We start from the raw sequence: 15,602 nt of genomic DNA on the forward strand, positions 1-15,602 counted from the left end.
CATCTGAAGAGGAGAGGCGAGAAGGATCGAAGGACCAAAATGTGGCGTGGTATGTGTTCATGATGAATATTTAATAAAAGAAAGCACTGAACACTGAATACAAACTATACAAAAACAATAAACAAATAACGACCGTGAAGCTATAAATGAGACCTGTGCTGAAACAAGCCACTAACATAGACAATCACCCACAAACAAACAGTGAAACCCAGGCTACCTAAGTATGATTCTCAATCAGAGACAACTAATGACACCTGCCTCTGATTGAGAACCATACCAGGCCGAAACATACAAATCCCCAAATCATAGAAAAACAAATATAGACTGCCCACCCCAACTCACGCCCTGACCATACTAAATAAATACAAAAACAAAGGAAATAAAGGTCAGAACGTGACAATTTGAGAGTATAGCCTTCCCGTCTTGTGCGCATTGCTGCAATTATGTGAAGAAATAGCCTAATAGTTCATCAATATTTTAAGCTAATCATTCTGTTCTGTTGCATCAGCCTCATTGCTTGTACATTTTCATTTGTATTTGTATGTAGGCTATAATGGTTGTTTTCATTTGGGATCTGTCACGTCCCACAACTATCCCAGAGTATGTTTGAAATATTTCTTTCTCGTACAGAAGGACAAGTTGACCAATAGAAAAGGTTGACTTTTGTACTATTGGGGATAGTAGATTGACATACGCTAGTACTTTGTTGTTCGTTAGGCCTACTCATCATGTTGGCTTACGTGGTAAATGTGGACAGTTCTAATGTCTTCAACAAGCGCCTCAGAATTCGATGCTGTTGCATCCCCGATGTGTCGGTCTTGACAGGTATTGGCTAATAAGAATTTTGATATCTGAGAGCGATTTGAGTGAGAGGCGTTTAGGAGCACAGTGATTGGCAGCCGGGAGAATTAACAGGTGTGCTTTTAAAAAAAGTTAATTTGTGGAATTTCTTTCCTTCTTAACTTGTTTGAGCCTATCAGTTGTGTTGTGACAAGGTAGGGGTGGTATACAGAAGATAGCCCTATTTGGTAAAAGTCAATATTATGGCAAGAACAGCTCAAATAACCAAAGAGAAATGACAGGTCAGTCAATCCGAAACATTTCTAGCATTTTGAAAGTTTCTTCAAGTGCAGTCGCAAAAACCATCAAGCGCTATGATGAAACTGTCTCTCCTGAGGACCACCACAGGAAAGGAAGACCCAGATTTACCTCTGCTGCAGAGGATAAGTTCATTAGAGTTACCAGCCTCAGAAATTGCAGACCAAATAAATGCTTCACAGAGTTCAATTTAGATATCTGAGAGAGCGATATGAGTGAGAGACGCTTAGGAGAATGGTGATTGGCAGCCGTGAGAAGGGAGTTATTACATTCAGCTCAAGGGCACAATTGCCACTTTGGCAGCAAAGCATGTATCTTTTTTAGTGGGGCATTACGGCCACACAAGGGGTCATCGACAGCCTTTGGCCGTCAGTGACGCCGGACCCAGAGCCATATATTTAGAGAGTTTGGACAACTTCTAGAACAGACGCCATTTTATTCTCAACATTTTGGTGATGTAACATTAAGATAGCACCTCCGACAGTTCCCTATGAAATGACCCACTGTAAACAAGCAAAACAGAGCAGTGAATTTAATAGACATTTTTATTGATTAGCATTCAGGATCATGTGTATCCAAGTATTTTCTGTGTTTATATATATATATATATATATATATATATATATATATATATATACTATTGTAGTGTCAACAAATGGACATCTTCATTGGTTTAGAAAACGTTCAGAATAAACAGCACAATACGGAAGCGTCAGTTATCACTAAGCAATGGCTACGGAGGAGAATGTAGCGCTCTCGGAACGTTCAGACAGAAACTGCAATGTCCCAACTCTCTAAATATTTGGCTCTGGCTGGACCCTTCCTTCTAAAGGAAGAGGGATGACACTTTACTTTAAGGGTTAAGGCATACATAACCCTCATGTCACGAACACATACTGGATGAAGTCCTCTGATGGCTGTCAAGCCATCAAATGTTTGCCATCTTGATGAGGTCAGGTGACTGGTCAGCTGATGATGATAGGTCACCTGACTAGGAGGCCATCTTGATTCGGGACAAAGACATTCCTGGTAGGTTCACATTGAACAATTAATATCAACCTTTGTGGGAGTAGCAGTATCATCCATAACAACCTTCGTAACACATTTATTCAACATCATTCATAAGGAGTTTTGGGGGGTTTGAGGGTAGAGGTGGAATCATTTTGGATTCCTTTTAATGTAGATGGAGCGGGACAACACAAGTGTCACTTGGTTTGTCAAGTTTACTCGATCAGTGGTTGTTATCAAAGAAAATGCCCCCAGAACATAAGCTATGACAAAGTTCTTTATCACGGTCGATTACAAACCTCTTATGACATAGCATTATCAATTTCAACATAGGCATCTCTTTCCCCCCCACCTCATATTTCCAACAGTAATGTTAGTAACAAAAAAATACAACAAACAAACAGATGGACTTAGACGGACGTAGAGATGTCAAAAGGACATTAGCTCAGTGGAGTGCTTTGTTTGGTGAGCCTAAAGAGTGCTCCTGTGTGCACTGTAGTTCACCGTAGATCATTACAGGTCATCATAGTTCAAAGGTAATCATAGGTCACCATAGAGTATTATTGTTCAACATAGATCAACATTGTTCACCATCATCAATCTTCACTTATTGGTCACCATAGTTCACGGTTCAAGTTCCTGCTAAGGGTCCAACTGTCACCACCAGTCTCATTGAGCACAACACAACTATTCAGTCAGGAATAAGGACATAAGGACACCTCTCACTGATGACAGGCACCATGTCATGCCCCCTAAACAGACACACGCACGTTAAAATCAAATCACTTGTTAAAAAGACATTAAGGTGGTATAAAAGGAATTGCACATGAAAGACTAGATGTTGGACAGTGCTATTGGAGCAAAAGGAGAGGGGAGGAACGCAGTGAGTGAATATGGCAAGGGGAAGATACAAGATACAGTACATTTAATGAACACAGGAGAGAAGAAATAAGACAAGAATAGAATTAAAACCACCAAAATAATTGAATAAAAATGAAAACATGTTTTTTTCTTCCAGTTTATAATTGTTTTTCAGCCCTTGATCCAAGGCTCGACCCGATTTGCTAGTTCCATTCCCAGTCCACGTTGTCGGCTACGGGCGTTTAATTGTTTTCCGGTTCGTTTGAAATCAATGTTTGATTGATACTTTTCATCATAATCTGTGTGCACGGGGACGATGTAGTGGCAGCTGCAAGATTCCATAATTTACAGACCCACACACACACACACACACAACACACACAGACTCTCAGTGCAGCCTAAACACGACCCCCCCCCCCCTTTCCCCCTGTTCTATCACTGATTCAGAGTCTATTTCTCTATTTTTATTTTCATCTTTCCCTTTCTTCTTCACTTCTGTTGGGAGTTTGAGAGCAGCTTGTCTGCCTCAGGGTACGTGGGGTACTTTACGGTCTCGATCTTCTCCTTGACTTTGTAGGACGGGTAGAGGCCGGTGCGGCCCATTTTACGGTTGACCCCTTTCGAGTAGCCATCCCAGTGGTTCCCCGCCACGCCGATGACGTCACCGGGCTCCAGGGGTATGTCTTCAGGGCTGCGGGGGTGGTGGGGGTAGATGGCGATCTGGTTGTGGGCGTTCTGACCACCGAAGTAGTAGATGTCGTCTAGCGAGTGGAAGAAGGAGGAGGCGTCCGGGTGCAGCGTCTGCATCATCTCGTAGGCCACGCGGCACACCTGGAACCAGAAAGAAGAGATACAGGAAACAGGAGGTATGAACAGGAAGTTGAGCTACAGAAAACAGTACGTAGAGATACAGGAAACAGGAAGTACAGATGCAGTTCCTTCAGAAAGTATTCACACCCCTTCACTTTTTTTCCCAAATTTTTGTTGTTATCAAATCAAATTTTATTGGTCACATGCACATGGTTAGCAGATGTTAATGCAAGTGTAGAGCTTGTGCTTCTGTTTCCGACAGTGCAGTAATATCTAACAAGTAATCTAACAAATTCACAATGACTAGAAGCTTGTGCTTCTAGTTCCGACAGTGCAGAAATATCTAACAAGTAATCTAACAAATTCACAATGACTACCTTATACACACAAATGTAAGGGAATGCAATAAGAATATGTACATATACATATATGGGTGCACGATGGCCGTGCGGTATAGGCAAGTTGCAATAGATGGTATAAAATACAGTATATACATATGAGATGAGTAATGTAGGATATGTAAACATTATTAAAGTGGCATTATTTAAAGTGACTAGTGATACCTTTTATTAAATCCATTTATTAAAGTGGCCAGTGATTTGAGTTTTGACGTTGAGTTTTGACGTTGAGTGAGAGGTTATTTTCCTGACACCGCACTCCGAGATTACCAACTTCTCGTCGTTGTTGGTAATCAAGCCTACCACTGTAGTGTCGTCTGCAAACTTGATGATTGAGTTGGAGGCGTGCATGGCAACGCAGTCATGGGTGAACAGGGAGTAGAGGAGAGGGCTGAGAACACACCCTTGTGGGGCCCGGTGTTGATGATCAGCAGGGTGGAGATGTTGCTTCCTACCTTCACCACCTGGGGGCGACCCATCAGAAAGTCCAGGATCCAGTTGCACAGGACGGGGTCGAAACCCAGGATCTCAAGCTTAATTAAGCTTAGGGCTTACTTTTTCGAACATTCTGTTAAAAATTGCGCAACATTTCAGCGCCCTGCTACTCATGCCAGGAATATAGTATATGCATATGATTAGTATGTGAGGATAGAAAACACTCAGACGTTTATAAAACTGGTTAAATCACGGCTGTGACCATAACAGAACGTGTGTTTCATCGAAAAGTGCAGGAAAATCTGATCACTGAAAATTGGAAAATATATCAATGCGCCACTTGCATGTATTGTCTATGGGAAAGCAAATGACCTGGAGCCGAGATTGCAATTCCTACAGCTTCCACACGATGTCAACAGTCTTACATGATGACTCCTTGCTGTCCCCAGTCCACCTGACTGTGCTGCTGCTCCAGTTTCAACTGTTCTGCCTTACTATTATTCAACCATGCTGGTCATTTATGAACATTTGAACATCTTGGCCACGTTCTGTTATAATCTCCACCCGGCACAGCCAGAAGAGGACTGGCCACCCCACATATGCTCTCTCTAATTCTCTCTTTCTTTCTCTCTCTCGGAGGACCTGAGCCCTAGGACCGTGCCCCAGGACTACCTGACATGATGACTCCTTGCTGTCCCCAGTCCACCTGACTGTGCTGCTGCTCCAGTTTCAACTGTTCTGCCTTATTATTATTCGACCATGCTGGTCATTTATGAACATTTGAACATCTTGGTCATGTTCTGTTATAATCTCTACCCGGCACAGCCAGAAGAGGACTGGCCACCCCACATAGCCTGGTTCCTCTCTAGGTTTCTTCCTAGGTTTTGGCCTTTCTAGGGAGTTTTTCCTAGCCACCGTGCTTTTACACCTGCATTGTTTGCTGTTTGGGGTTTTAGGCTGGGTTTCTGTACAGCACTTTGAGATATCAGCTGATGTACGAAGGGCTATATAAATAAATTTGATTTGATTTGATTTGATTTGTCATTTGCCTAGGCTTTGTTTCTTGGTCAAATGAAGAAGAGAAAGCCCATTTCTTCAGGTCTCGGACCGGATATTTTGGTTGAGATTACCCGGACATTATTTCCAGACGTACCCCTATAGAATATACTTCGTCTCGTGATCAATTTGATCGCTTATTAACGTTTACTAATACCTAAAGTTGCATTACAAAAGTATTTCGAAGTGTTTTGTGAAAGTTTATCGTCTACTTTTTTAATTAAAAAAAATGACGTTACGTTATAAGACGCTATTTTTTTTTGTTTATCACACAGTCTTCATAGATCGATATCTAGGCTATATATGGACCGATTTAATCGAGAAAAAAAGACCCAATACTGATTATGGGACATCTAGGAGTGCCAAGATGGTCAAAGGTAATGAATGTTTTATATTTTATTTGTGCGGTTTATGTAGCGCCGACTATGCTAATTATTTTGTTTACGTCCCCTGCGGGTCTTTTGGGGTGTTACATGCTATCAGATAATAGCTTCTCATGCTTTCGCCGAAAAGCATTTTAAAAATCTGACTTGTTTCCTGGATTCACAACGAGTGTAGCTTTAATTCAATACCCTGCATGTGTATTTTAATGAACGTTTGAGTTTTAACTAGTACTATTAGCATTTAGCGTAGCGCATTTGCATTTCCAGATGTCTAGATGGGACGCCTGCGTGTCAGGTAGGAGCAAGAGGTTAACGATGAATTTGGAGGGTACTATGGTGTTGAATGCTGAGCTGTAGTCATTGAACAGCATTCTTACATAAGTATTACTCTTGTCCAGATGGGATAGGGCAGTGTGCAGTGTGATGGTGATTGCATCTTCTGTGGACCTATTGGGGTGGTAAGAAAATTGGAATGGATCTAGTGTATCAGGTAGGGTGGAGGTGATCCTTGACTCAATCTCTCAAAGCACTTCATGATGACAGAAGTGAGTGCTACGGGGCAATAGTCATTTAGTTCCGTTACCTTAGCATTCTTGGGAACAGGAACAATGGTGGCCATCTTGAAGCATGTGGGAACAGCAGACTGGGATAGGGATTGATTGCATATGTCCATAAATAAACCAGCCAGCTGGTCTGCGCATGCTCTGAGGATGCGGCTAGTGATGCCGTCTGGGCCAGCAGCCTTGAGAGGGTTAACATGTTTAAACGTTTGACTCACGTCGGCCCTTGGAGAAGGAGAGCCCACAGTCTTTGGTAGCGGGCTGTGTCAGTGGCACTGTATTGCGTGCAAAGAAGTTGTTTAGTTTGTCTGGGAGCAAGACATCGATGTCCGCGACGGGGCTGGTTTTCTTTTTGTAATCCATGATTGTCTGTAGACCATGCCACATACGTCTCATGTTTGAGCCGTTGAATTGCGACTCTACTTTGTCTCTATACTGACACTGCTTTTTTTATTGCCTTGTGGAGTGAGTAACTGCACTGTTTGAATTCGGTCATGTTTCCAGTCTCCAAGCCATGATTAAATGCGGTGGTTCGTGCTTTCAGTGTTGCGCGAATGCTTCCATCAATCCACGGTTTCTGGTTATGGAAGGTTTTAATAGTCACAGTGGGTACAACGTCTCCTATGCACTTTCTTATAAAATTGCTCACAGAGTAAGCGTTTTTTTTTTTTCACCTTTATTTAACCAGGTAGGCTAGTTGAGAACAAGTTCTCATTTGCAACTGCGACCTGGCCAAGATAAAGCATAGCAGTGTGAACAGACAACACAGAGTTACACATGGAGTAAACAATTAACAAGTCAATAACACAGTAGAAAAAAGGGGCAGTCTATATACAATGTGTGCAAAAGGCATGAGGAGGTAGGCGAATAATTACAATTTTGCAGATTAACACTGGAGTGATAAATGATCAGATGGTCATGTACAGGTAGAGATATTGGTGTGCAAAAGAGCAGAAAAGTAAATAAATAAAAACAGTATAAAAACAGTATGGGAATGAGGTAGGTGAAAATGGGTGGGCTATTTACCAATAGACTATGTACAGCTGCAGCGATCGGTTAGCTGCTCAGATAGCTGATGTTTGAAGTTGGTGAGGGAGATAAAAGTCTCCAACTTCAGCGATTTTTGCAGTTCGTTCCAGTCACAGGCAGCAGAGTACTGGAACGAAAGGCGGCCAAATGAGGTGTTGGCTTTAGGGATGATCAGTGAGATACACCTGCTGGAGCGCGTGCTACGGATGGGTGTTGCCATCGTGACCAGTGAACTGAGATAAGGCGGAGCTTTACCTAGCATGGACTTGTAGATGACCTGGAGCCAGTGGGTCTGGCGATGAATATGTAGCGAGGGCCAGCCGACTAGAGCATACAAGTCGCAGTGGTGGGTGGTATAAGGTGCTTTAGTGACAAAACGGATGGCACTGTGATAGACTGTATCCAGTTTGCTGAGTAGAGTGTTGGAAGCCATTTTGTAGATGACATCGCCGAAGTCGAGGATCGGTAGGATAGTCAGTTTTACTAGGGTAAGCTTGGCGGCGTGAGTGAAGGAGGCTTTGTTGCGGAATAGAAAGCCGACTCTTGATTTGATTTTCGATTGGAGATGTTTGATATGAGTCTGGAAGGAGAGTTTGCAATCTAGCCAGACATCTAGGTACTTATAGATGTCCACATATTCAAGGTCGGAACCATCCGGGGTGGTGATGCTAGTCGGGCATGCGGGTGCAGGCAGCGATCGGTTGAAAAGCATGCATTTGGTTTTACTAGCGTTTAAGAGCAGTTGGAGGCCACGGAAGGAGTATTGTATGGCATTGAAGCTCGTTTGGAGGTTAGATAGCACAGTGTCCAATGACGGGCCGAAAGTATATAGAATGGTGTCGTCTGCGTAGAGGTGGATCAGGGAATCGCCCGCAGCAAGAGCAACATCATTGATATATACAGAGAAAAGAGTCGGCCCGAGAATTGAACCCTGTGGCACCCCCATAGAGACTGCCAGAGGACCGGACAGCATGCCCTCCGATTTGACACACTGAACTCTGTCTGCAAAGTAATTGGTGAACCAGGCAAGGCAGTCATCCGAAAAACCGAGGCTACTGAGTCTGCCGATAAGAATATGGTGATTGACAGAGTCGAAAGCCTTGGCAAGGTCGATGAAGACGGCTGCACAGTACTGTCTTTTATCGATGGCGGTTATGATATCGTTTAGTACCTTGAGTGTGGCTGAGGTGCACCCGTGACCGGCTCGGAAACCAGATTGCACAGCGGAGAAGGTACGGTGGGATTCGAGATGGTCAGTGACCTGTTTGTTGACTTGGCTTTCAAAGACCTTAGATAGGCAGGGCAGGATGGATATAGGTCTATAACAGTTTGGGTCCAGGGTGTCTCCCCTTTGAAGAGGGGGATGACTGCGGCAGCTTTCAATCCTTGGGGATCTCAGACGATATGAAAGAGAGATTGAACAGGCTGGTAATAGGGGTTGCGACAATGGCGGCGGATAGTTTCAGAAATAGAGGGTCCAGATTGTCAAGCCCAGCTGATTTGTACGGGTCCAGGTTTTGCAGCTCTTTCAGAACATCTGCTATCTGGATTTGGGTAAAGGAGAACCTGGAGAGGCTTGGGCGAGGAGCTGCGGGGGGGCGGAGCTGTTGGCCGAGGTTGGAGTAGCCAGGCGGAAGGCATGGCCAGCCGTTGAGAAATGCTTATTGAAGTTTTCGATAATCATGGATTTATCGGTGGAGACCGTGTTACCTAGCCTCAGTGCAGTGGGCAGCTGGGAGGAGGTGCTCTTGTTCTCCATGGACTTCACAGTGTCCCAGAACTTTTTGGAGTTGGAGCTACAGGATGCAAACTTCTGCCTGAAGAAGCTGGCCTTAGCTTTCCTGACTGACTGCGTGTATTGGTTCCTGACTTCCCTGAACAGTTGCATATCACGGGGACTATTCGATGCTATTGCAGTCCGCCACAGGATGTTTTTGTGCTGGTCGAGGGCAGTCAGGTCTGGAGTGAACCAAGGGCTGTATCTGTTCTTGGTTCTGCATTTTTTGAACGGAGCATGCTTATCTAAAATGGTGAGGAAGTTATTTTTAAAGAATGACCAGGCATCCTCAACTGACGGGATGAGGTCAATGTCCTTCCAGGATACCCGGGCCAGGTCGATTAGAAAGGCCTGCTCACAGAAGTGTTTTAGGGAGCGTTTGACAGTGATGAGGGGTGGTCGTTTGACTGCGGCTCCGTGGCGGATACAGGCAATGAGGCAGTGATCGCTGAGATCCTGGTTGAAGACAGAGGAGGTGTATTTGGAGGGCCAGTTGGTCAGGATGACGTCTATGAGGGTGCCCTTGTTTACAGAGTTAGGGTTGTACCTGGTGGGTTCCTTGATGATTTGAGTGAGATTGAGGGCATCTAGCTTAGATTGTAGGACTGCCGGGGTGTTAACCTGTTGCTTCTACTCGGGACGCTTGCGTCCCAACTAGAGCTCTGGAAATGCAAATGCGCTACGCTAAATGCTAATAGTATTAGTTAAAACTCAAAAGTTCATTAAAATACACATGCAGGGTATCGAATTAAAGCTACACTCGTTGTGAATCCAGGCAACAAGTCAGATTTTTAAAATGCTTTTCGGCGAAAGCATGAGAAGCTATTATCTGATAGCATGCAACACCCCAAAAGACCCACAGGGGACGTAAACAAAATAATTAGCATTTCGGCGTTACACAAACCGCACAATAAAATAGAAAACATTCATTACCTTTCACCATCTTCTTTGTTGGCACTCCTAGATGTCCCATAAACACTATTTGGGTCTTTATTTCGATTAAATCGGTCCATATAAAGCCTAGATATCGTTATATGTAGACTGTGTGATAAACGGAAAAAACATAGTTTCAAAACGTAACGTCATTTTTTAAAATTCAAAAAGTCGACGATAAACTTTCACAAAACACTTCGAAATACGTTTGTAATGCAACTTTAGGTATTAGTAAACGTTAATAAGCGATAAAATTCATCAGGAGGCGATGTAAAGATCATTAGCTGTCCGTCTGGAAAAATGTCCGGCTAGAAACTCAACGAAAATATCCGGTCCTAGACCGGATTAGATACGGTGTCCTGTATGTGTTTGACCAAGAAAAAACTTGAAGGGAAATGACAAGACTCTAGACACCCTGTGGAAGCTGTAGGTACTGCAACCTCAGTCAATTAATTGTGGTTCACGTTTATCAATGGGTTCAAGTAGCGCATGGATATATTTTCCCCATTTTCAGTGATCAGTTTTTCCTGTGCTTTTCGATGTAAATGCCGTTCTGGTAAAGCCACAGCAGTGATTTAACCAGTTTTTTTAAACGTCTGAGTGTTTTCTATCCACACAGACTAAGCAAATGCATATACTATATTCCTGGCATGAGTAGCAGGGCGCTGAAATGTTGCGCGATTTTTAACAGAATGTTCAAAAAAGTAGAGGGTCGACTGAAGAGGTTAAGCATATCCCAGTTTAGGTCACCTAACAGAACAAACTCTGAAGCTAGATGGGGGGCGATCAATTCACAAATGGTGTCCAGGGCACAGCTGGGAGCTGAGGGTGGTCGGTAGCAGGCGGCAACAGTGAGAGACTTATTTCTGGAGAGAGTAATTTTCAAAATTAGTAGTTCAAACTGTTTGGGTATGGACCTGGAAAGTATGACATTACTTTGCAGGCTATCTCTGCAATAGACTGCAACTCCTCCCCCTTTGGCAGTTCTATCTTGACGGAAGATGTTATAGTTGGGTATGGAAATCTCTGAATTTTTGGTGGCCTTCCTGAGCCAGGATTCAGACACGGCAAGGACATCAGGGTTAGCAGAGTGTGCTAAAGCAGTGAGTAAAACAAACTTAGGGAGGAGGCTTCTGATGTTGACATGCATAAAACCAAGGCTTTTTCGATCACAGAAGTCAGCAAATGAGGGTGCCTGGGGACATGCAGGGCCTGGGTTTACCTCCACATCACCCGCGGAACAGAGAAGGAGTAGTATGAGGGTGCGGCTAAAGGCTATCAAAACTGGTCGCCTAGAGCGTTGGGGGCAGAGAATAAGAGGAGCAGGTTTCTGGGCATGGTAGAATATATTTTTACATTTACATTACATTTAAGTCATTTAGCAGACGCTCTTATCCAGAGCGACTTACAAATTGGTGCATTCACCTTATGACCTCCAGTGGAACAGTAGTGCATCTAAATCTTTTCAGGGGGAGGGGGGGTGAGAGGGATTACTTTATCCTATCCTAGGTATTCCTTAAAGAGGTGGGGTTTCAGGTGTCTCCGGAAGGTGGTGATTGACTCCGCTGTCCTGGCGTCGTGAGGGAGTTTGTTCCACCATTGGGGGGCCAGAGCAGCGAACAGTTTTGACTGGGCTGAGCGGGAACTGTACTTCCTCAGTGGTAGGGAGGCGAGCAGGCCAGAGGTGGATGAACGCAGTGCCCTTGTTTGGGTGTAGGGCCTGATCAGAGCCTGGAGGTACTGAGGTGCCGTTCCCCTCACAGCTCCGTAGGCAAGCACCATGGTCTTGTAGCGGATGCGAGCTTCAACTGGAAGCCAGTGGAGGGAGCGGAGGAGCGGGGTGACGTGAGAGAACTTGGGAAGGTTGAACACCAGACGGGCTGCGGCGTTCTGGATGAGTTGTAGGGGTTTAATGGCACAGGCAGGGAGCCCAGCCAACAGCGAGTTGCAGTAATCCAGACGGGAGATGACAAGTGTCTGGATTAGGACCTGCGCCGCTTCCTGTGTGAGGCAGGGTCGTACTCTGCGGATGTTGTAGAGCATGAACCTACAGGAACGGGCCACCGCCTTGATGTTAGTTGAGAACGACAGGGTGTTGTCCAGGATCACGCCAAGGTTCTTAGCGCTCTGGGAGGAGGACACAATGGAGTTGTCAACCGTGATGGCGAGATCATGGAACGGGCAGTCCTTCCCGGGAGGAAGAGCAGCTCCGTCTTGCCGAGGTTCAGCTTGAGGTGGTGATCCGTCATCCACACGGATATGTCTGCCAGACATGCAGAGATGCGATTCGCCACCTGGTCATCAGAAGGGGAAAGGAGAAGATTAATTGTGTGTCGTCTGCATAGCAATGATAGGAGAGACCATGTGAGGTTATGACAGAGCCAAGTGACTTGGTGTATAGCGAGAATAGGAGAGGGCCTAGAACAGAGCCCTGGGGACACCAGTGGTGAGAGCACGTGGTGTGGAGACGGATTCTCGCCACGCCACCTGGTAGGAGCGACCTGTCAGGTAGGACGCAATCCAAGCGTGGGCCGCGCCGGAGATGCCCAACTCGGAGAGGGTGGAGAGGAGGATCTGATGGTTCACAGTATCGAAGGCAGCCGATAGGTCTAGAAGGATGAGAGCAGAGGAGAGAGAGTTAGCTTTAGCAGTGCGGAGCGCCTCCGTGATACAGAGAAGAGCAGTCTCAGTTGAATGACTAGTCTTGAAACCTGACTGATTTGGATCAAGAAGGTCATTCTGAGAGAGATAGCGGGAGAGCTGGCCAAGGACGGCACGTTCAAGAGTTTTGGAGAGAAAAGAAAGAAGGGATACTGGTCTGTAGTTGTTGACATCGGAGGGATCGAGTGTAGGTTTTTCAGAAGGGGTGCAACTCTCGCTCTCTTGAAGACGGAAGGGACGTAGCCAGCGGTCAGGGATGAGTTGATGAGCGAGGTGAGGTAAGGGAGGAGGTCTCCGGAAATGGTCTGGAGAAGAGAGGAGGGGATAGGGTCAAGCGGGCAGGTTGTAGGGGCGGCCGGCCGTCACAAGACGCGAGATTTCATCTGGAGAGAGAGGGGAGAAAGAGGTCAGAGCACAGGGTAGGGCAGTGTGAGCAGAACCAGCGGTGTCGTTTGACTTAGCAAACGAGGATCGGATGTCGTCGACCTTCTTTTCAAAATGGTTGACGAAGTCATCTGCAGAGAGGGAGGAGGGGGGGGGGGGAGGGGGAGGAGGATTCAGGAGGGAGGAGAAGGTTGCAAAGAGCTTCCTAGGGTTAGAGGCAGATGCTTGGAATTTAGAGTGGTAGAAAGTGGCTTTAGCAGCAGAGAGAGAGGAGGAAAATGTAGAGAGGAGGGAGTGAAAGGATGTCAGGTCCGCAGGGAGGCGAGTTTTCCTCCATTTCCGCTCGGCTGCCCGGAGCCCTGTTCGGTGACCTCACCCAATTACAACCAGCACGTCCAGAGATACAACCTCTCTCATCATCATTACCTCCGCTGTACCCGCACCCCACCATACCCCGTTCAGGGCATAATGCGCAGAACGGGGTATGGTGGGGTGCGGGTACAGCGGAGGTAATGATGATGAGAGAGGTTGTATCTCTGGACGTGCTGGTTGTAATTGGGTGAGGTCACCGCATGTGTGGGAGTTGGGACAAAGGAGGTAACAGGGGTATGAAGAGTGGAACTAGGGGCTCCATTGTGAACTAAAACAATGATAACTAACCTCAACAACAGTATACAAGGCATATTGACATTTGAGAGAGACATACAGCGAGGCATACAGTAATCACAGGTGTTGAATTGGGAAAGCTAGCTAAAACAGTAGGCGAGGCTAATCAGCTAGCACAACAAACAGCAGGTAAAATGGCGTTGACTAGGCAACGGGGCCGACAGATAAAACAAACAAGCAGAATGGAGTACCGTGATTAATGGACAGTCCAGCGTGCATCAGCTATGTAGCCAAGAGATCAGTATCCAGGGGGCAGCGGTGGATGGGCAGGTGAGGCAGGTTTCCGGAAGGTATAAACAAATTATGCTTTTGTCACTTCTAGGTTAGACTACTGCAATGCTCTATTTTCCGGCTACCCGGATAAAGCACTAAATAAACTTCAGTTAGTGCTAAATACGGCTGCTAAAATCCTGACTAGAACCAAAAAATTTGATCATATTACTCCAGTGCTAGCCTCTCTACACTGGCTTCCTGTCAAAGCAAGGGCTGATTTCAAGGTTTTATTGCTAACCTACAAAGCATTACATGGGCTTGCTCCTACCTATCTCTCTGATTTGGTCCTGCCGTACATACCTACACGTACGCTACGGTCACAAGACGCAGGCCTCCTAATTGTCCCTAGAATTTCTAAGCAAACAGCTGGAGACAGGGCTTTCTCCTATAGAGCTCCATTTTTATGGAACGGTCTGCCTACCCATGTCAGAGACGCAAACTCGGTCTCAACCTTTAAGTCTTTACTGAAGACTCATCTCTTCAGTGGGTCATATGATTGAGTGTAGTCTGGCCCAGGAGTGGGAAGGTGAACGGAAAGGCTCTGGAGCAACGAACCGCCCTTGCTGTCTCTGCCTGGCCGGTTCCCCTCTTTCCACTGGGATTCTCTGCCTCTACCCTGTTACGGGGGCTGAGTCACTGGCTTACTGGGGCTCTCTCATGCCGTCCCTGGGGGGGTGCGTCACCTGGGTGGGTTGATTCACTGTTGTGGTCAGCCTGTCTGGGTTGGCGCCCCCTTGGGTTGTGCCGTGGCGGAGATCTTTGTGGGCTATACTCGGCCTTGTTTCAGGATGGTAAGTTGGTGGTTGAAGATATCCCTCTAGTGGTGTGGGGGCTGTGCTTTGGCAAAGTGGGTGGGGTTATATCCTTCCTGTTTGGCCCTGTCCGGGGTGTCCTCGGATGGGGCCACAGTGTCTCCTGACCCCTCCTGTCTCAGCCTCCAGTATTTATGCTGCAGTAGTTTATGTGTCGGGGGGCTAGGGTCAGTTTGTTATATCTGGAGTACTTCTCCTGTCCTATTCGGTGTCCTGTGTGAATCTAAGTGTGCGTTCTCTAATTCTCTCCTTCTCTCTTTCTTTCTCTCTCTCGGAGGACCTGAGCCCTAGGACCATGCCCCAGGACTACCTGACATGATGACTCCTTGCTGTCCCCAGTCCACCTGGCCATGCTGCTGCTCCAGTTTCAACTGGCCTGGGCCCTAGGACCATGTCCCAGGACTACCTGACATGATGACTCCTTGCTGTCCCCAGTCCACCTGGCCATGCTGCTGCTC

The 15,602-nt window shown here is 46.0% G+C and overlaps 1 protein-coding gene across 2 annotated transcripts in view; it reads right to left on the minus strand.

The window, feature by feature from the left end:
- Positions 1-2,306: 2,306 nt before the first annotated feature.
- LOC115107907 (alpha-(1,6)-fucosyltransferase-like) overlaps positions 2,307-15,602 on the minus strand; it is a 163,028-nt gene continuing 149,732 nt past the window's right edge. For both annotated transcript variants that reach the window (XM_029631668.2, XM_029631669.2), the window contains one exon: positions 2,307-3,798. In XM_029631668.2, the coding sequence (XP_029487528.1) occupies positions 3,457-3,798 (342 nt within the window). In that variant the 3' untranslated portion in view covers positions 2,307-3,456. The remainder of the gene's footprint in view (positions 3,799-15,602) is intronic.

The sequence above is a fragment of the Oncorhynchus nerka genome, linkage group LG24 (assembly GCF_034236695.1).
Source record: "Oncorhynchus nerka isolate Pitt River linkage group LG24, Oner_Uvic_2.0, whole genome shotgun sequence".
Taxonomy (NCBI): domain Eukaryota; kingdom Metazoa; phylum Chordata; class Actinopteri; order Salmoniformes; family Salmonidae; genus Oncorhynchus; species Oncorhynchus nerka.